This window comes from Macrotis lagotis, chromosome 7 (assembly GCF_037893015.1).
Source record: "Macrotis lagotis isolate mMagLag1 chromosome 7, bilby.v1.9.chrom.fasta, whole genome shotgun sequence".
Lineage (NCBI taxonomy): Eukaryota > Metazoa > Chordata > Mammalia > Peramelemorphia > Peramelidae > Macrotis > Macrotis lagotis.
The window spans coordinates 93,330,035-93,352,600 of NC_133664.1; the positions used below are offsets into that span (position 1 = coordinate 93,330,035).

General features: G+C 42.7%; 1 protein-coding gene across 4 annotated transcripts in view; it reads left to right on the forward strand.

The window, feature by feature from the left end:
• Nucleotides 1-953: 953 nt before the first annotated feature.
• Nucleotides 954-22,566, forward strand: part of PRKAG2 (protein kinase AMP-activated non-catalytic subunit gamma 2) — a 443,517-nt gene continuing 421,904 nt past the window's right edge. For 3 of the 4 annotated variants that reach the window (XM_074193311.1, XM_074193312.1, XM_074193316.1), the window contains exon 1: nucleotides 954-1,085. In XM_074193311.1, coding sequence (XP_074049412.1) covers nucleotides 969-1,085 — 117 coding nt within the window. In that variant the 5' untranslated portion in view covers nucleotides 954-968. Of the gene's footprint in view, nucleotides 1,086-1,915; nucleotides 2,127-22,566 lie in introns of those variants that run through there. The other variant, XM_074193315.1, reaches the window with a different exon arrangement.

Consider the following 22,566-nt stretch of genomic DNA (forward strand, 5'->3'; position numbering starts at 1 on the left):
TATCATCTGTCTATCACCTATCTCTATCATGTCTATCATGTATCATCTGTATCATCTATCTCTATCAGTCTATCATGTGTCTCTATCATCTATCATCTATCTCTATCATGTCTATCATCTATCATCTGTATCATCTGTCTATCATGTCTATCATCTATCTCTATCACCTATCAGTCTATCATGTATCTCTATCATGTGTATCATCTGTGTATCATCCATCTCCATCATCTGTCTCCGGCATCAGTGTGCGCACAGAGGAGCTGGCACTGGGGGTCGGGGCGCCCATCGCTACACAAAGGACCCCGTGAGTGCCGTGGCCGGCCGGCCGCGCGTGTCCAGGTGGCCGGCGGCCGGCGGCGCTCACCGCAGGTGTAGGAGTGCAGATGCGGCGGGGAGCCGCGGCCGCCCCGCCCCCCGCCCCGGGGCCCGGCTGACCCGGGGGGCCCGGCGCCCGCCCCTCCCCGGTGAGTGGCGCCCCAGGGCCCCGGGCCGCACGCGGCCTCCCGCTCCGCCGCGGGGCCCCTCGGGAGCCCCGGCCGGGCCGAGACCACACGGGCAGAGGGGCCGCGCGGGAGCCCCCGAGGCGAGAGTGGGGGCCGGGGCGGGCGGGGCTCCGGCCGCAGGGAGGAGGCTGCGCTGCCCCGGCGGCCCCGGGCACCCCGGGCACCCCGGGCGCACCCGGCGCCCGCAGCATTTGCATCCGCCCCGCCCCCGGGAGGAGGCCGGACCGGGCCGGCGGAGCGGGCGGGGACTGGCGCGGCGGCCGGGCCGGGCCGGGGCTGCCCGCGGGGCGGGGCCGAGCCCGAGCTGTCCGTCCGCACCTGCCCCGGCCCGGGGGGCGGAGAGGGCCTCGGGGAGCCGGCGGCCAGCGTGGTGCCCGGGCGGCTCGGGCGTCCCCGCGGGCAGCTGCGCCGCGGCCCCGCCGCGTGCCCGGGAGGCGCCCCCGCAGCCAAGGCCCGCGGAAAGTTATGGGCAGCGCGGCCATGGACGCCGGGAAGAAGAAGGAGGCGGCGGCCGGCGCCGCGGGGAGCAGCGGCCGGAGGAGCGCGGGCGCCAAGAAGCGAGCGCTGCGGGTGCACATCCCCGTGAGTCCGCCCCGCGGCGCCCCGCGTGTGCGTGTGCGTGTGCGTGTGCGCGGTGCCAGGCCCCTCGGCGCGGGTGCGTGTGTGCGTGTGCGCGGCTGCGAGGCCCCTCGGTGCGTGTGCGCGGTGCCAGGCCCCTCGGTGCGTGTGCGCGGCTGCGAGGCCCCTCGGTGCGTGTGCGCGGCTGCGAGGCCCCTCGGCGCGGGTGCGTGTGCGCGGCAGCGAGGCCCCTCGGCGCGGGTGCGTGTGCGCGGCTGCGAGGCCCTCGGCGCGGGTGCGTGTGCGCGGCGCGGGTGCGTGTGCGCGGCTGCGAGGCCCTCGGTGCGTGTGCGTGTGCATGTGCGCGGGTGCCAGGCCCCTGGGCGCGGGTGCAGCGGCGGGGCGCCCGCCTAGTGGGCGCTGGCAGAGGCCGGCAGGGGGCGCCCGCGCGGGGGCGCCCGGCTTGTTTTGCAGAAGAGCGAGGTTTGGGGGAGGAGGGGCCGGGCGGGGTGGGGCGGGGGGGGGGCCGGGCTGTCCGAGCTGCGGCGCCCCCCCGCGGCCCCGCCCCCCCCAGCCTCCGGGGCCTTCGCAGCCCGAGCCGCGGTGGGCGGGGCTTCCCTCCGCCCCGCCCCCAGCCCCCCCCCCGTGCGTGGGTAGAGACCGGCGCCGCGGCCCCCACGCGCCCCTCCCTACGCGCCCCTCCTGTCCCGGCTCTGGGGGTATCGATTTCTCCCGGAACCAGACTTTTCCGGCGCCCCCGGGGGTCCCCCCTCGGCCCGCTACACCCCTTCCGCCTTCCCCCGTGGGCACCGCAGCGCCCCACGCTTGCACCAGCCTCCCCAGGCGATGCTCGCTGAGCTTCGCGCGGACTGGGGCACAGGGAGCCGGGGGCGCGGGATGTGCTAGGTCCGAGCGGGCCGTCCTGCCAGAGGCCGCCCCCTAGACACTAGACCCAAGGACCAGGGGGAGACCAGGGGGAGACCACGGCACTAAAGATGGCAGCTGCTCTTGGATCCAGGACCTCGGGCCGTCACACTGTCCCGTTCTTCCTCACGTGGGTGCAAGGTATTATGTCCCAGACTGGGAGATGGTGAGGTGGCCCGGGGCGGCGGTTCCAATTTTTCACTTGACTTTGACTTCATGAAGCCTTTAAGGTTCTCTGCTAGTAGAGAAGAAATTTCTGCTACAAACTCTGATTAGATCTGACCCTTTTTCTCCAAGGATCCCACCGTGTAGTTTGGGGAAAAAAGTTAAACTAACAGGAAAAGATAGCCAATTTTATCAGGTTGCAAATAAAGGCTAGATGAACGTCATGCGTAATAAAAACCATAGGAACTGAGATAAAGGAGAGAAAACCGAAGTGGGGATAGGGGAATGGAACTGGAAAGAATGTCCCTGAAACACAGATAGTATAAGCAGAAGTGGTTCTGGAGAGCATTAGCTGGGGCTGGGACAGATTAAAGAGGAACTTACCCAAATGAGCAGAGGACTGGAGGTGTAACTGCCCCTGTTGGGTTCAAGGGAAGAGTAAGACGGGACACATCTGACAGGAAAAGAGGGTTTCAGTACATAAGTTGTAGGAAATAAAATGACAAAACTCTTGAATGAGTTGGGATTTTATCTTGTAAGCAATGGGAAACTTTTGAAAAATTTTGAGCCAGGGCATTGCCTCGTTTTTTTTAAAGACTCACTTTCCAACCCAACTATTATTCAAGGGCAGATTGTTAGCTCGGGCATTTTGACCTGTTCACTTCTGACGTGGAGTCCTTTCTACTCTCCTGCAGCAACCTGGTGGCCGCTCACTCCTGAGGACTTCCTAGATTGATGTCTGACTTAGGTCTATCCCACCGCATCTCACAACTCCTGAGCCCGCCCAAGAGATCCATTTTTCTTAGACACTCAGTACAAGAGAGTGAGGGCATGAACCATAAGAAAACTAATCTGGCAGCAATATGATAAATATTTTGGAGAGAGGAGAGACTGGAATCGGGGAGACAGAATTGGATAGAACTTGGTGATGTTCTCTGTCCAAAAGACTATATCCCTAGCATTTCTGGACATCCTATATGGGGGGAGACTCTTGCTTGGCAAACTAGGTGGTACAGTGGATAAAGCACCTGAATTCAAATCTGATCTCAGATGCTTGGTAGCTTTGTGATCCACATCCTTCCACCTTGACTTCTCCTATAAGAACCTAAGCTCCTTGAGGGCAGGGACTGTTTTTACCTTTATATTTCTAGCCTTAGAACTTAGCAAGGGATTGACCTAGAGTCATTTTTTTAATCCAGTACTTTTTTTCTTCATCATAGATAGACAAAGAGAAAAGAAGTCAAAATGACCAAGTAGCCAAGTGTTCATAATGACAGTATCAAAAGAAAAAGAAGTCTAGAAGGGGAGTTGTTGGGGGCAGGGGATAGTAGAAGATAACAAGAGTTGTTTTAGACTTGTTGAATTTGAGAAGGTGATCATGGATCCTCTAGCTGGCAAAGTTGTCTGCCTTCCCTCTATCCAGGCACTAGACTTGGAGAAGTGGGAGAGAGAATGTCATTATCTAGAATGACATAGCAGTCCAGAGACATCTATATCTGAGAGATCTTCCTGATGTATTTTGAGACTGGTCAACACAGCATCTTACTGTGGTTCTATTTCAGTGGTCATTTACTATTTCTTTTGAGCAGGACATTGTGGGGGGGCCTTTTCTGTGAACAAGTAGCTCATACTTACACTAAGAATTCTCCTTTACCCCCTTCTGCTTACCCCCAAGATTTTCATCTCTATTTCATGGCTACAAATCCCCAGTTCCAGTCATGAGAACTCAGGGAGGGGAGTAAGTCAGGTCATGTTGACAGTTTGGGGGAAAAACAGCAAACTCTCCCACCTTAGGGCTTATCTTAATTGCCACCATCTATCCTCCCTCCATGATGCCCTCTGATCTGTTTGGGGACCTAGGAGAGGAAGAAACTAACCCACGGTACTTAAGTTTGGAGACATAGAGTTTTTTTATTTTTATTTTTTTTTATGAAAGATTTTATTTATTTTGAGTTTTACAAATTTATCTCTATTCTTTGGGGTTTTTTAAAAATTTTTTTCAGGTTTTTGCAAAGGAAATGGTGTTAAGTGGCTTGCAAGGCCACACAGCTAGGTAATTATTAAGTGAGGCAGGATTTGAACTCAGATACTCCTGACTCCAGGGCCAGTGCTCTATCCACTGTGCCACCTAGCCACCTCAATTTACCCCTATTCCTGTTTCCCTCCCCCCCACACAGAAGGCACTAAAACATTCCTGTTCAAGAGCAAACACAATAACCCGTCTCCCACAAAAATACAGAACCCCATGAGAAACAAAGCAAAAGAAAAAGAAAGAAATGTGTTTCAGTCTGTGTTCTGATACCATCAGCTCTGTCTTGGGTGGATCCCATTCTTTATCATAGTCCATCACAGAAGTTGCTTCCCTATTTTTCTATAGTTGCTGTTGCTGATTGTAATTCCCTCCATCCATTCCTCCTCACTACCATGACATAGAGGTTTTTTAATAGAGTTTTTAACATTTTTTTTGACTGATGGAACTGACAAAGTATGAATGGATAAAGTGGAGGTTGAGGAGAGGGATGGGAATGCTATTCAACATAAAGGGAAGAGAGTTAAGACACCTGATGTAGCCTTTGTTTGGACACCCTTTTGAATCATAGCAGTAAAAAGCAGCATACTATATAATAACAAGTCCTGACCTTGAAGTTAGAAGACCCAGGTATAAAATCCTGGTCCTGAACTGTACAGGTTCTATGAACTTGGACACTCAGTTGCTCTATCCATTAAAAATTGTTAAACTAATAATACTTGAATTATCCACCCCAGAGAATTTTTGTGAGGTCATACATGCAAAAGTTTTATGTAATTAGAAACTACTGTCATTGCCCTGATCAGGGCCTGAATGTATTTTAGTTAGGGAGAAGTAGGAGAAAGGAAGAACAGAAGAAAGGAAGAGTATGGATAAAAGTACCCTCCCTAGGATGCTCTTGGATCATGAAGTAACTAGATGAATTTTGGCTCTCCTCTTTTTTTTTTTTTTTTTGCTCTCCACTCCAACTCAAGGCTTTAAGTGATAATCTTCAAATATATTTTAAGAGATGGCTTTCTTTCATTGAACTTTTTGGTGCTGGGAGAAGGAAATGGTTTTGGAGAATAATTTCTGGTATAATAATCATGCTTGGAATTCTTCCATGGTTTTGGGTGAGGGAGGTTTGTTTGACGAAAAGCAAATTGGTTCTTTTTTGTCCTTATCTGGCTTATTCCTGTCTCTGATGAAGGCAGCTGTCCTTTTTATTGCTGAAACTCATCATATTACAGGCTTATCATCAGGGTTATTAATGACTGGGTCATCGGAGCCTTGAGCAAGGAGATTGGGAGTTGGAGACTGAGCCAGGAGGGAGAGATTTTGAGAGAAGGGCCAAGATACCAGTTTGAAGGATGTTCAAGTTGAACTGGAGCTGTTTGGGGCTGGATGAGTTTCTCATTTCTGTACTACGGGGCATTGCTGGCATAATGTACAGGTCACTGTACCCGCCTGGGACAAGTGTTCTAGAAAGCCTACATAGTCACCGAAGGGAAAGAATAAAAATAGACAAGAGAACAGATGGTAGGTCAAGGAGTGTGGACAAGGTGCAATATTGGTCCAATCTGATGGGCCGACTGTGGGGATGTGCGCCTACTGTCTCTGTAAAGATTGCTACCTTCTTGAGGCTGAGGATTCTGGCCACCCTTTTTTGTGTTATGTAATGAAATGATAACTCCTGGCCAAGTAACTCCTTTAGCCACAGTTCAAGACCCAGAAAAGGAAGGGGCTCTGACATGGGTACCCCTGGAACTGGGTAGGGGTGGTGAGGATGCCTGAAATGGTATTTTGGATACCTGAAATAAATATTCTCTTATATCATTAACCCAACCCATTCTGATTAAATTCAGAATGTCTATGAAGGAAAATAGATATATGAAAGAAGCCAGGGTGGTGTCCTTACATTTAATTGATCACATTATCCTGCAGGCTGCCTTTTATTTAGGTATTTGTAACACTCCTTGGCTCTTCTATCTAACCATTCCTTCTAAGACTCCATTCATGTCATGCCCACTAACTCTGGATGTGCCCCCAAGGCTTCATCCTAGACCCTCTTCTCCTATAGTCTCGTTCAGTGACTTCATCAGCTCCCACAGGTTCAGTTATCATCGCTAATCAGATGATTCTTAGATTTCTCTCTCTAATCCTAGTGTACCTGGGCTCTAGTCCCTCAATACCTTTATAAAAAAATTATTTTATTTTTCAGTTACATGCAAAGGTAGTTTCTAACATTGATCAATTTGCAAGCTTATGAGTTTCTATCATCCTCCCTTCCCTCCCCTGCTCCCATGGCAATGATCAATCTGGTGTAAGTTGCACACGTAGAATCACCTCAATATCTTTTAAGACATAGCTTGAACCGAAAATTCTGCACATGACTCAAACTCAGCATGACCAAAACAGAGCTTATTTATTTATTTTTACTAATTTATTTTGCTTTCCAGATTCTTTCATCTTCCAGACTTCCCAGTTATTGTCAGGAGCACTGCCATCTTCCCAGTTAGCAAGGCCAGTGGCTTGGGCATCCACCTGCATTCCTAATTTGTAACCCTCCATATGCAGTCTGTAGTCAGGTCACAGTTTCTCTTCTATGCACCTTTTCCTGTCACTCAGATACCACCCTGGTGAAGGCCTGTTTGGTGAGTCTTCCTTTTCCTTTTCATCCTCCATTCAACTGCCAAAGTGATTTTCTTAAAACACAGGTTCAACCACCTCAATTCTAGTGGCTCACTATTATCTCTAAAAGATCACATAGAAAAATCTCATTTAAATCCCTTCTAAACTTTGAGCCTTCTTGCCTTTCCAGTCTTTGTATACTTTACTTCCCTCATATTCTCTTATGATCCAGATAATAATAATAATAATAATAATAATAATAATAATAATAACGACAGCTAGTATTTATATACGAAAGGTAGATGGCATAGTGGATGGAGTGCTGGGCCTGGAGTCAGGAAGGTTCATCTTCCCGAGTTCAAATCTGGCTTCATACACTTATTTATTGTGTGACCCTGGGAAATTCACCTGCTTGCCTCAGTTTCCTCATCTGTAAAATGAGCTGGAAAAGGAAATGACAACCTATTCCAGTAGCTGCCAAGAAAACCCCAAATGGGATCGAAAAGTCGAACATTATTGAAAAATGACCCAAAGCACTTATGTAGTATTTTGAAGATTCGTAGAATACCATATACATACACACACACACACACACACACACACACATTTATATACATATGTGTATACTTATGTTTATGTTTATATAACATATATATATTTATTTGTATATAAACTAATTTGATCCTCATAGCTCTTTTGAGGTTATTATGCCCTCTTTACTGGTGGGGAAACTGAGCCACTGAAGTTAAGTGACTCATTCAAGGTCACTAATGTGTGTCTGAGTCAGGATTTGAAGTCTTTCTGACTCAGAGTCCATTGCTTTATACTGTGTCACCTAGTTATACCTGACCTACTTGCCATTCCTTGCACAGAAGATTCCATGTCTGTGTCCTTTCACCAGCTGTCTCCTCTCTCTGGCATGCTTTCCCTCCTTATTTCCCCTTCTCAGGTTCCTTGGTTTTCTCAATACTCTATTCATATTCTGCTTTTCTCAGTTAGTTTCCAGCTGCTAGTGCCTTTCCCTCTGAGATTATTCTCTATCTACTCTGTGTAACTCTCATACAATCAAATTAAATAATGTTTGCTAAGCACCAAGTTCAGTTTTGTTTGTGCTTGTGTCCAACTCTTTCCAATCCCATTTGGACTTTTCTTGGCAGAGATTTTCAATTTCCTTTTCCAGTTTTTTTTAACAGATAAGGAAACTGAGGCAAAGAGCATTAAAGTGACTAGTTCAGAATCTGAGACTGAATTTAAACTTAGGAAAATGAGTCTTCCTGACTCCAGACCAGGCACTCTTTCTACTCCACCACTTAGCTACCTGACCTGTGGTGATATATACTATCCTCTACACCCTGGGGATGACAAATACAAATCTGTTCTTCCTTTTACTCTTTATATAAGGTATCCTGGCTATGACCTGGTCACTAGGGATCAGGAGCTCCTCCAAGACAAACCTCAGCCCTGGGCAGGAAAATATCAGACATTTTGACAGAACTACCTACCTGGCTCAGAGGATACCAGAAAGTCATAGTTAAGTGTATGCATTTGAAGTCAAACGATAAGGGTTTGAATCTGGCATTGTTAGCTGTGTCATCTAGCCCTCATTTTTCTTTACCCTGTTAAAGGTGGGGGTTCTTTCCTACTTCAAAATTTTAAGATATTACAAATTCCTCAGAGACATAATACATCCTGGGCCCCAGAACCCAGGCAGAAAAGACCTGTTGTTTGTTGGTTGGTTGGTTTAAATCTCAGTGCATCAATTTGGGTGAGTCCCACTGTCCAACAATATGGACTCTTTGGTTCTTGGGTTCAGGGGTGAGAACAGAATATCTTGCAAAACCATCCTTCAAATCAGCTGTTCTTGACTGGCTAAGTGGACTTTCTTGAAACAGAACAAGAAATGTTTACTGAATGCTTTTTGCTTGCTGAGCCCAAACTATGCTTGTGGTGAGTGGGGAAGGGTGAATACTAAATAAATGAATTTACAGTCCAGATGGGAAGCATACCCAGGGAAATGATTTACATAGAAATTGATGAAATTTTTGAGACTGTAGTCCCTTATCTCTATACTAGGAGAGACATTGCGTGACCTGGAAAACAAACAAATAAACAAACCAAACCAACAAACTACTGGGTTTGGAATCAGAAACCCTGGATCCCAATTCCTTTTTAGCTGCTTATAGTCACATAATCTTTCTAGGTGGCACAGTGAAAAGAGCACTGGACTGGGAGTTGAGGAAGACCTGTAGAGATACTGATCCAGAAACTTTCTAAGTGATCTGGCTAAATCACTTATTCTCTGTCTGTCTGTTTACTCATCTGTGTCAGCTTCCTTAGCTGTAAAACAAGGTGGGCTTAGGGCCTTTGAGCTATTATTATTTATTATCATAATACTATATTATATTTATATTATTATTCCTACTTTATGGATTTTTTGTTTGTTGTTTTTCATTTCAGATATGTTTGATTCTTTGTGATCCCTTTTGAGTTTTTCTTGGGCAAATATATGGGAGTGGTTTGCCATTTCCTTCTCCAACTCAGTCTACAGATGAGGAAACTGGGGCAGATAGGATTAAATGACTTGCCCAAGGTCACACAGCTATGAAACCTGATTTGAATTCAGGAAAAGAAATATTCCTGATTCTAGATCCAGTTCTCTAATCACTGCACCATCTAATTTTATAAATTGGTGGACAGATCAAGGTGCTGTCAACTCTAGAAGGTCAGTTAATGGTCAGAGAGGATCAGTGTATATAAGTGGGCTGGTCCTGGTGTCAGAAAATCTCAGTTTTAATCCTGGCTGTGAAGCTGGGCACTCTATTCACAAAGACAAAATGAAATAATCTTTGTCCTCAGTGATAATAATAGCTATCATTTATATAATGCTTTAAGCTTTGCAAAACATTTTAAAAGTCCCATCCCATTTTATTTTTCAATAACGTTGGAAGATGGGTGATATTACTATCCCCTTTTTGCATGTGAGAAAACAGCCAGAAGTTTAGTGATTTGACCAGGATCACATAGAAAGTATCTGGATTAGGATTTGTACTCAGTCTTCCTCAATTCCACATCCAGTATTCTTTTCCTGGTGCAACCTAGCTGTCATAATAATAACACCATCATAATAAGCTTGCTCTCAGGTTCTTCCTCCCCAGCCTTTCTTTCTTCCATTTCATCTCCTGCTTCCCATTCTCTCTGTCCCTGTCTTTCCCTCTGACTGACCCCTCCTCTGTCTTCCTTTTCCTTCCATCCTCTCTAATTCTCCTCCTCCCCTGTACCTTCTTTCTCCTCCTCTGCCTTCCCTTCTCTCCTCTGCTCTCTTCCCTTACATCTCCTCCTCTCTTTCTCTTCCTCTTCTCTCTTTCCCTCTCCCTTTTCTCCGTACTCTCTCTTCCCCAGATCTTCATATTTTTTTTTACAATTTGCTTTGAAATCTTTGGATGAACATCTTTTTATAAAAAAAACCACATAGTATTATAATTAATTCATTAATTTAGATGCTAGAACATTTTTCACCTAAGGGACAAATATTCAAAATTGAGCTATACTCATATAGAAGGAGCAGCCCTACAGAATATACAATCCAGCATGTTTTCTTACACCTTCTCATTAAAATTTTTTTTTAAATTTATTTAAGGCAATGGGGTTAAGTGATTTGCCCAAGATCACACAGCAGGCAATTTTGTGTCTAAGGCCGAATTTGAACTCAGGTCCTCCTGACTCCAGGGCCAATTACTCTCTCAACTATGCCACCTGGCTACCCCTCTCCTACCTTCTCAAAACCTTCCCCCCCCCACCTCTTATTGGCTTCAGACCTTTCATTAGGGCTTTTCCCCCTCTCTTTGTTTTCTTTTGATTCCAGGATGTATTGAAGCCTGTTTGAATATTATAATGAATAAAGTAAGTATTTTTAAGGACAAATGATCTAGACTAAAAGCTTGGGAGATTATGACTTTTCAATATCTTCTCTATCCTTTTAAAAAGTTCATTTCTATCAATTGCTTCAACTGTTAATCAATTTGTACTTTACTTAAACACTAGGCAAATATCTACTCTTGATAATTCATCTTTCCTTATTTTGTCCTCCAATCATCATTTTATTTATCCCTTGCCAACAGATTTAGATTACCTTTGCCCTTGGGAGGACAGGTTAATGAACAGTCAGGCACTCTGAGGATAAGGCAGAAAAGATCCCACCATTTTCCCACCTTTCTCCTTCGATAATCTTTCTTTTGTCCTGAAATAAGCAGTTCTGTCCACTCTACCCAGTACAGATTTGAGTGATGTTCATTTGAAAATTTAATGGCCACCTTTATTGTTCAGGTTATTCTTACCCTGGAACAGTGTATTAGGTTTCTTCAAGATCTGTTAAATTCATCAAGTCAAGCCAATTACCATGTGCTAATCTACTATGTTGTGTCATCAGAAAACAATTATGAGGTTGATATATGTAGATAGATAGATAGATAGATAGATAGATAGATAGATAGATAGATGGATGATAGATAGAGGATAAAGGGATAAAGATGCATAGATAATAATTGGATGGATGGATGGATAGATGGATAAATGGATGGATGGATGGATGGGATATCTATCATCCCATTCATCCATCCATCCATCCATCCATCTATCCATCTATCCATTCATCCATCCATCTATGAATTGAAACAGAGGCCTCAGTTTGGTTGGCTAAGCAACTAGTGACCTCTCTGTGAGATTAGTATTGTTAACCTCCTCTGTGAGATCCTAATAACCTAACCATTGAGAAGACTGCCTTCTACCTATCCAGTCCCACACCCTGCCCATTTTGTTCCTCTAATGGTAATGCTTTCTTCCAAGGGTGGCCATATTGAGAATGTATTTCCATGATGATCCATCCTGTCTCCTGTGCTTCTAAAGTGGGTATTTTATAAAACCACCACTGACTTCATCAGGCAGGGCAATGGTTAATCCTAATTTCATTCACCTCTTTCTTCTACCCACTTTGAAAAAACTTTAATCTCCATTCTTTCCTTCCTGTCAACAGGAATCTCTCCTTTGCCAACTCCGAGTTTGTCACAGGCTGACCTCGCACGACGGGGCTTCACTGGGCCCACTGTGTTTGACTATTCCCTGAGCCTGGCAGAGAAGTTGCTGATGAACAGACAATAGGGGCCAATTTGCTCTGTGCAACCACAGGTGTCCAGAACCTTTTTCCAGTATTAAAAGAGGGGCACATTTAGGGCCACGGGACTTTCCTGCTAGCAGCTCTTCCAAACCTCTGTGGTGGCTGAGTAAGGCAGGATCTTGGGAAGCAGTAAGAATGGAGGAGGTTTTAGTTGATAGAAAATAGTACATCTCTCTTCTTTTGAAAGCTTTCATTGCACAAAGCTTCCTTGATGTCTTGAGGCAACTGATAGCCCAGTGGGTCTTAACCTGGTGTCAGGAAGACCTGAATTCAACTGTGACTTTAGTTTCCTCATCTGTAAAAAAGGGGATCATGTGCTTAGTGAAGTGAGCAGAAGCTGGAGAACATCATACACACTAACAGCAACATTGTGCAGTGATCAACTATGATAGATAGACTTAACTCTTCTTAGCAATACAATGAACCAAAGCCTATGGAGTCTGAAATCAGATCAAAGCAGACTTTTCACTTTTTTTTCTTTCTTCATGGTTTTTCTCTTTTATACTTATCCTTTTTTCACAATATGACTAATGTGGAAATCATTATATGTGTATAACCTAAACTTATATAATATGTAATTCATGGCCACACAAATAATAGCATCCCCTATTTGATGTGATGAGATAATGTTTCTTTTAGGTTTTTGGGGGTTTTTTTTGCAAGGCAGTAGGGTTAAGTGACTTGCCCAAGACCACATAGCTAGGTAATTATTAAGTGTCTGAAGCCGGATTTGAACTCAGGTACTCCTGATTCCAGGGCTGGTGCTCTATCCACTGTGCCACTTAGCTGCCCCAAGATAATATTTCTTAAAGTATTATATAAATTATTATTATCATACTGCCCTTGTGTTGTAGGCGGTGAGCATTAGAACACACTTGGGGCTACGGGCTGTACTTAACTTCATTTGTGGATCAGTGTCATAGATATCAGTGAGAGTGTTTAGCTATGGACCTGTAACACATTTGCTCTAAAGTTCATGGGAGTAAGACTGGGGAAGCAGAGATTGGGAAAAGAAAGTAGAATTGGTAGAAGTTATGGATATTTCATTGAAAATTAGAATTTTAGAGGTAGAAGGGAAGATCAAAATCAATCATCTCCCCAACTTCCATTATTTTGCAGATGGAGAAATAACTCTAGAGTGTATAGTATCATGGAAATATGAAATAATAGATTTAGGGCTGGAAGAGATTTGTCCCAAGTTACACAGCTGTTCAGGGAGGAACTTTGTATTGTTGGCCCCTTAGTGTTTCCCTGCTTTGCTGCATGATGCTGCATGATGTCTGGGACCAAGCTTGTGTTTGAGGGATCTAGATTTGTTTTTTTTTCCTTTGAGGTCACAGAATCACAGAATTTTCACAGTTGAAACGAACCTCAGAGACTATATATAATTCAACTCATACTCCCCCCCAATTTTCCCCCTAACTACAATTAATTCTGTAAGTGGTCATCTTAAAAAAAAAAAAAGGTCATCTTTGTTTGAAGACTTGAAGATGATGATGAGCAATTCAAAGCATTCTGAGGTGATCAATCCATTTTTGGATAGCCCTAATTGTTAGGAAGTTTTGAGTTGTCCTTTTCTCCCACCCCCAGCCTTGGCCCCAGAAATCTACCCCAGAAATTTGCCTCTCTGGAAGTGTCTATTCATTACTTTTGGTTCTCTTGGTCAAAACAAATCCATTCCCTCTTCAGTAGGACAATCTTGTGTATTTATCTCTATAGGTATTAAAAATGCATTTCTTTGGCGTCCCATTTGGTGTGTCTTATCATGGACATTCTCCAATGAATCAGTGACATTTCTAACTTCCACACTGACCAGCTCAGAGTCCATGGGGCCTATGACCTTTTTCTTTATTCTTGGAAGTTGTTACTCTTGATGTGGTCCCAACTCATGTTAACTTTTTGGCTGTCATATCCCATTATTGACTTATCGTGAACCTGCACTTTACTAAAACCCCCAGATCTTTTCCAGACAATCTGCTACTTCTCTTAGCCTGGCATGGATCTTCCCCACCTGCTGACATACTCAGATTTATTGGTGTGCTGTCCCTGGCCAAACCAAGCCGTTTTGAGTTTGGTACCCAGGTGCCTTCAGGAGAATGAGGGTTTGTGTAAAGAGAGGGCGAGAACTGGCTGGTTGGCAGTTCCTTGGCTCTGGCTTGCTCCCTTCTATTCATAACAGACTCTTGGCTTGGCAGTGTTTCTTCCCCTCTGCCCATCACTGAGGCTCAGACGAGCTCTGCAGAGCAGAGGGAGGGCTCTCTGGCCCTTTCAGCCTCAGGATTCATTTATCAGACTTTGAACTTGTGGGAGTACCTGTCTAAATATGTCTATGTGATACAATTGCCCCCTTGAGCCCCCTGGACCCATTTCCCATTTCTAAGCCAGGCAATCGGGTCACTGGGAACTCTTGGGACAACCTGAGAGGAGAAGTAGAGGGGTGGATTTCTGACAGGATGCTTACAAATACAGAAATATGTGATACCAAATAAAGTCATTTGATGGATTGCTTTTCAGTAGGGTGAATATATGGTTGCTATAATCTATAGCAGGGTTTCTTAATCTTTTGTGTGTGTGCCTTGGATCCTTCTGGCATTCTAGTGAAGTCAATCAACCCCTTCTCAAAACAATATTTTAAAACACAATAAAGTAAGTAGATTTACAAAGGAAACCAATATTTATGAAAATATTTTTTAAACAAGTCCACAAACCCCAGATTAAGAAATCCTACTCTATATTTGGCAACCAGGATTTTTGCCAAACTGGCCAGTGGTTTGTTTTCATTTTCTCTCTCTCTCTGTCTCTGTCTCTGTCTCTCTCTCTCTCTCTCTCTCTCACACACACACACACACACACACACACACACACACACACATATTCATCCCTTCTATCTCTTCATGCCACCTTTCTTTGCTCTCCCCCTCCCTCCCTTCCTCTCCTGAAGGCACCTGGGTCCCAAGCCCACACCAGCTTACATTGACCAAGGACAGCACAACGATAAATTTTGAGTGTGTCAGCAGATGGAGGGGAGAGATGCCGGACTAAGATAACCTATGGTTTGTCTGAAAAAGATATGAGGGTTTAAGTAACATGTAAGCTTGCTCTGGGGAGAAGATGATTAGAATGTTGTCCCTTAGACTTCTCTAAATGAAATTTTCCTGGTTTCTTCAATATCTTGTTCTCTAGTCCTTTAATAATTTGGGTATATCTGAATTGAGAATCAAGGGTTCTAGACTCAACCTGCAAGTAACTGAACCTGAGCAAGCCATCCCTCTCTGGATCCAGTTCAACATTTAACACTCAGCAAGAATTCCAAGATCAGCTAAGTGAGCAATGGCTAGAGAGTACTGGACTTGGACCCAGGAAGACTCATCTTTCGGACTTCAAATCCATCCTCAGACACTTACAAGTTGTGTGACCCTGGGCAAGTCACTTAACTCTGTTGACATCATTTGCAAAATGAACTGGAGAAGGAAATGGCAAATGGCTCCAGTATCTTTGCCAGAAAATCCCAAATGGGGTCAAAAAGGGTTGGACATGACTGAAAAATGACTGAACACATGTTTCCAAGGCCAACAGCTTCTTTTTCTCTTACAGAGAAAAAAATGAGAATTTGCCATGAGAGCTATTAGGCTTGTGAGCCAATGATTAATAGGACAAGGGAAGTGACTTTGAGCATCAGCTTTTGCTTTAGCTTGTTGACTTATTTAGGAGTTCTGAAACTACCTCTGAGCCCAGGGATGATAAAATAGTCTCCGTGAAAATATGGGGGAAAATGACAAGCTACCATGCTGAAATGACATAAAAACAGTAATAAGAAAAAGAAAAAAGTTAAGTAGCTTAACTTTGTGCATAGGCCTGGGAGGTAATGTGATTGTTTCTGTTTGAGAGATGAGGAAACTGAAGTGATTTATCCTAGGTCACACCAGCTCTAGTGAGAGAGTTGGAATTATTCTTCCTTCCTTTTTTTTCTCTCTTCCTTCTTCCCTTTGTCTCTTTCTTTTCTCTTCCTCTCCTTTCTCCTTCCTTGCCTCCCTTTTCATGTTAGGTAAGGGCAAAGGGTCAGCAGATAGAACTTTGAACCTAGAGTCAAGGCAATCTGAGTTCAAATGTGGTCTCAGACCCTTAGTTGTGTGATACTAGGCAAGTCACTTAAGCTCTGTCTACCTCAGTTTCCTCAACTGTAATAAGGGGATAACAGCATATATTTCAGTTTATGTTGAGGATCAACGAGACTGTTTTGTCTGTTGATATATCTATTTATCTGTATCTATCTAGTGCTTGGCACTAAAAAATTTATGTTCCCTTTCTCTCTTCTGTTCTTGTACTATTAGGGTCAAAGAGGCAATGCAGAGATAACTTCCCAAGGACAGTAAGTTGTGAAAAGACTTTATTGTCATATTCTTTCCCTAAACCTTATCTCCATGGCATGTGAATTAATCATTAATTAATGAAATTATGAAGTGGAAGCAGGTACTCCAAGTGGGAAACGGGACAGTAATCACACTTTGATAACTCCAGAGGATGTGGGGGCAAAAAAGTTCAGAAAGTAGCAAGATCAACGGTAAAAGACATCCAGAGGCAGATAGTGTGGAGAGAGAGGATGGTATCATGAATGAAGATATTGTGAGGAAGAGGATGGAGGGAGGAAGGGCAGAGAGCATTATGCACATAACCCTCAGGTAGCAGGGAAGAGTTCTCAGGGAAGGAGTTTGAGGTCTTGTTTTTATATGTTTTTTGGGGGAAGGGGATAACCAATTCTTATCTGTGCCACCTTGGGGGTTAGTTCATTGGCATATCTAAACCATCTCAAAATTCTCAGTAAAACTTTAAAGTTAACATGTCATCTCCAAATGATCAGAATCTTTTGGTATTGTAGGAATGTTTGAATTTGTCATACCAATCAAAGGATCAAAAACTTTGACACCAGAGTCTATCTAGATAGCAATCTTGATTCTCCTTATGTTACCAGGATGGGATTTTTGATTAATATAATGATATATTTTTTTTATTTTAATTTTTCTCCCCAATTACAGGTAAAGATAGTTTTCAGCATTCATTTTCTTTCTTTTTTTTTTAAGGTTTTTTTGCAAGGCAAACGGGGTTAAGTGGCTTGCCCAAGGCCACACAACTAGGTAATTATTAAGTGTCTGAGACTGGATTTGAACCCAGGTACTCCTGACTCCAGAGCCAGTGCTTTATCCACTATGCCACCTAGCTGCCCCGCAGCATTCATTTTCTGTAAGATTTTGAGTTCCACATTTTTCTCCCTCCCTCTTTTCCTTCCACCCTCCCTATGACATTGAGTAATCTGATATGATACAAACATGATAAAATTTGTAAGTTACCTTCCTTGATTTTGGGGATAGTTTGTAATATAATGTCCAGAATCCCCTTTGCAATCTTGCCCTTTTATCCTGGCTACTTAATATACTGACTAGTAGGGGAGTTGGTCAAGGGGTCAGAACCAAGTAAAATTTTAACAAAGCAAGTACTTTGAGTACTTTTCACAAAAGCCCAAAGCCTTGATTAAGAAAGGATAATTGAGACAGCTGGGCAGCTCATTGACCCACTGGATATGGACCTGGAGCTGGGAAGACTCATCTTCGAATACAAATCTAGCTCAGACACTTTCTAGCTGTTTGACCCCATGGGCAATTAACCCTTTTTGCCTCAGTTTCCTCATTTATAAAATGACCTGGAGAAGAAAATGGCAAACCACTCCAGTTTCTCTGCCAGATCACTCCAGTATCTCTGCCAAAAAAAAAAGCCTGAAAAAAAAATAACTGAAGAAATAGAGCTAACTAGGGTTCTGAAATTTAGAAGGTGTTTAGACTGCCATACACTGGTGATTATTTCTTCATCTGACCTGTCTCCCATTCTTGATAATGATGGTTCCTTCCTCTCCCCAGCTTTGCTCTGCCCCTTCCCTTCTTCCTCAGCAAGGACATTCAGAAAATTCATTCCAATACATTTCCTTCTCCTGGTACCCCTTGAGTTAATGCCCCACCTTTTTCCTCTAAGCTCAAAAATTCCTGCTTCGGCTTTGGGAGAGGATATAAGAAGCTTTAAATTTATTTTTCCAACTCAAATTATTGAGGCCTATCATTACCTGGACTCCAAAATTTTGTCCTGTTGTTTCATTAATGGCCCCCAAATAACTTGGCCTGGACCTTTCCAAAATGGAGCATATCCATTTGTTTTATTAGATCTCTTTACTTCATGTTAAATTTCTACATCCCATTTTGGAACAGCCAAAATTCTTTTTATCCCAATTTCCAAGACTGGCGTGTTGTAAAACCGTCTTCAGCAAAGGTACAAACCTTCCAGAGATGATAGTTTTAAATGTAAAAATCCTTGGGGAAAGTTTGAACACATTCACTTTGGTTCACACTGTGATGAAAAGTTATTGGATACTTTCCCCTGGTAAATATTTTAATATATGGGAAGAAGAATATCAATCTGATATTTTGTTCCAAAATTGTATCCCATGGAAAATTGATACTCTTTGGCATGGGACATAAAATGTACATCTTTTTAAACAGGATTAACTTTTTTTTTAAACTAGGATTAACTTTTTTTTTAACTGTGTGACTGTTTAAAACTTTTATAATAATTTTTTTTTTACCAAGATGAAGGTGCTTGTGCTTAGAGATCCTTTTAATTCCCCCTCCCTTTGTTTTACACTTTAGCCAGTAAAAGCTCAGGCTACTTGCATAAAAGGAAGTAAAATGAGTTTGTAATTTTTTGTTTTCAAATGGGAAAAGGGAGCAGAACAATGAATATACTCAGAGTTAGGGTAGAGGCCTCTAAATAAGGAAAAGGGCCATCCTCCCTCTTCATCTTTGAAGATTTCTACTTTGCTCCTAAACCTTACCCCTTGGGCTGATGATCTTAATGAGCTTAGAAAAGAGGGTGGTGTAGTAAATTTAATAGTGTACAGTCAGTCTTTATGGATTGGGAAACTCTTTTGTTAGAGACTCTGGGGGAAATAAAGGCTCTTTTGAAAGAATGTGTCTATAACCCACTGGTTTGACATTGGGCATGGTTTTGATCCAGAAAGGAGCAGAATTACTCTGGAAGGTTTTTTTTTTATCATAATTAATTCCTCTAAAAGCCACTCTCTCTCTCCTCTCCTCTCCTCTCCTCTCCTCTCCTCTCCTCTCCTCTCCTCTCCTCTCCTCTCCTCTCCTCTCCTCCCCTGCCCTCCCCTCCGGCTGTCTCCCCCTCCCCATTTTCCTCCTCTCTTGATCTCTGTCTTTCGTCTCTCTCCCTCCCTCTTCTCTTCCCCCTCCCTCTTCTTGACTCCCCTCCCACCACCCATCAAGACTGGTTCATTTCATTCGTTTACTAACCACCTTCTGTTTACAAAGCACTGCTTGAGGCCCCGGGTGTGTGTGTGTGTGTGGGGGGGTATGATAAGACTTGCAGTCTAGAGGAAATTAAAACTCTAATAACTATAAAGTATCAGATGATATCAGAAAATTGCAAATATTTGTGCTTTGTGTGTGATACAAAGAGAAAGGCTTTACCAACTAGGGGATCCAGGAAGGCATTGATGATGAAGGATATTCTTGCCTTAGGCTTTAAAGAATGGGTAGGAATTCAATTAGCCCAGCAGCTTTCTCTGCCTCCTCATCACCCCACCCCCACCCCTATCCTTCCAGCTGGTAAGTCCATCTTTGGGACCTCCATTTTAAGAAAGCATGCTTACCTTTTACCTGGCTCAGCTCCTGACTCTCTCAGCTATTTTTCCACCATACCTTTGTGAGGGAGAATTTGCTTGTATTTGTATTTCCAGATCAACATGGTCAGCTTTAATGGACTTTTATCTCATCTACTTAAGAAGGGACAGGTCAGGGAAAGTTTGTTGGTTGAGCACAGGATGGCCATAGACTGTGGCAGGTCTTCAACAATAGATGTAAAGAGTAGAACAATTGATATTATCACTTGCCATATCATACAAAATATCAATTTTACCTAGTCCCCTGCAATCTTTTGAGTCTTCTTACACCTTATTCCCTACCATGTCTTCTTTGATCCATCAACATTGGCCTCCTGGCGGTTCTTTGACCAAAACACTCCATTTCTCAGCTCCTGACATTTTCTTTGAGTGTCTCCTATACCTGAAATATTTTGTCTTCTTAGTTCTACCTGCTGACTTCCTGGGCTTTTAAGTGTCAACTAATAGCCTATCTTCTTCAGGAAGCTTTCTCCAATCCTTCTTAATTTTAGTACCTTCCCTGTTATTTCCTATATTTAGCTTGCTATATACATATATATATATATATGTCATATATACTTTATATATATTACTATGCTATACTATATTATATTGTTATTATATTACATAAGATGGTGGTGCAGTAAATTTAATAGTGTCCCCTAAATTTTTATGCAAAATAGACTGGGAAACTCATTTGTTTAGAGGCTGGTAGAAATAAGGGCTCTTTTGAAAGTTTGAACTATATATATACATACATACGCATAATATACAAACGTGCATACAATACATACACACACCCATATTTATTGGTATGTTGTCTTCCCTATTAGATTGAAAGCTCCTTGAGGGCAGGGATTATCATTTGCGTCTTTTTGTATTACCACTGATTTAGGTCCACGAGGTTGGTGTTTAATAAATGTTTGTTGATTGCTTGATGTATGATCACGAAAGAATGTGGGCTACCATGTAGTAAAAGTTAGGGGTCGCCGATCGAGTGTGAATGTTGCTCTAGTTATCTACAGAAGAATAACAGGGTAAGAGAAAAGCCTCTGGTAGGTCAGTAAATTCTCTGTGCAGGATCAAGGACAGAGTTGGGAATCAACCAGAATTCAAAGGCAGTCTAATTTGCATCAATCAATGATTGTTGACTAGCTGCTCAACATCCTGGGCTCTTCACATCATCTTCTGGCCCAATCCATTTTACTAATCAAATTAACTGGATAAATATCAGTTTTGCCTTTCTTTCTGCTGTGAGTCTAAAGTAGCACATTTTTGTGTTTGTGTTTTCATGGGAGGGAGTATTCAACACTGCTTTGCTAAAGTTCATTCTGGGTCCTGAGAATAGTTCTAGTTAGCTCCAAAAAGTTGTCTAGTTAATATTTACTTTATTTTAAGTTAAATTTTATTTAACTTATTTAAGTTATCTAGTTAATATATCTAGTTATCTCCAAAGTTTTTTTTAAAATTCTCCTTATTAAAATATATTCCACTCCACTGAAAATCACATAACACTCAAAATTATGACTAATGTTCCCTTTTATGTTTCATTTTTTTAAAGTTGTGAGCATTGTTACATAAAAAACAGACTATGGAGATTAAAACACTAATGTTTATAGAGTACTTTTATAATCAAACTTAAAACAATTAATCTGATACATAGTTAATGATAGTATAGTCTTGTAATTTTTTACCTTACTCTCACTGTAAGCTGCTTTTTAAGTGTAATCTCATATTAACAATACCCCTCACATCCTTTTATTTCTTAATTTCTTTATCTGTAAAATGCCTCCCAGGTTTCTTGAGAGCAGAACATTCTGCAAAAATTTGGTAAAAACAATAAAAACATGAACTGCTGAAATTGTAGCAATTTTAATATATTTTTATCATTTAACCTACCTGTTAGGTGTACAGTGGATAGAGCCTGGAGTTAGGAAGACCTGAGTTCAAATCCAGTCTCAGTCACTTTACTAGCTGTGTTTCCCTTGTGTGTTACTTAACCATGTTTACCTTAGTTTCCTCATCTTTAAAATGGCTGAAGAAGGAAATGGCAAACAACTGTAGTATCTCTGCCATGAACACCCCAAAAGGGTTCATGGAGAGTTGGACACAACTGAGGAAGACAGAACAACTTACTGTTTTGAAGTTTTATTTGCCATATTAGATTGCAAACTTTTCAAAGACTTGAGTAGTAAGTATCATGTTATCTTTATATCTTCACCAATTCCTACCATGCAAAGTAGGTGTTTAATAAGTGTTTGTTGGGTGAATGCCCAATGCTGCCTGGTGGTAGTTGTTTGTCCTTCTCAAAGATTAGACGTAAGAGAATAGTTGTTCACATGAAATTACTATAATTAGTATTTTGTACAGACAACACAGAATTTTAGGTTTTTTTTTTTTCTTTTCTGCCTTTGTTAATTGTCTGGTGCATCTATAATTGAGCAGAGTGAGAATGGACCGTTTTCTATGACATTCAAGCATCATTAGCATTATCTCACACAGTTGAGAACACTAAGAAGTCACATTTATGTTGCATATTGAATTCTACTAACTGCTTTCCTCATTATAGCCCTGTGAGCTAAGGAATGTGAATGTTATTCCCATTTTACTCATTTTTCTTTTCCATGCTGACTATGGGACTTGGAGCCTTGGCACTCCCTTCTTATCCTAGTCTAGCCTCTTTATCTAGGAGTACTTGTCAATCATTACTTGCCCTCAGGCCACTCCTAGCTCTTTCATAGCCAATCTGTTGTTTCAGCCCCTTGTTTCTAGGTAGTGGTTAAAAAAAAACAGTTTAATTAGATTAGTAAAAAACACATTAAGTTTCAGAAGCATTATCAGCTTTATCATAAAATACTACATTCCACACACTGCAGCTTCCTCCTTC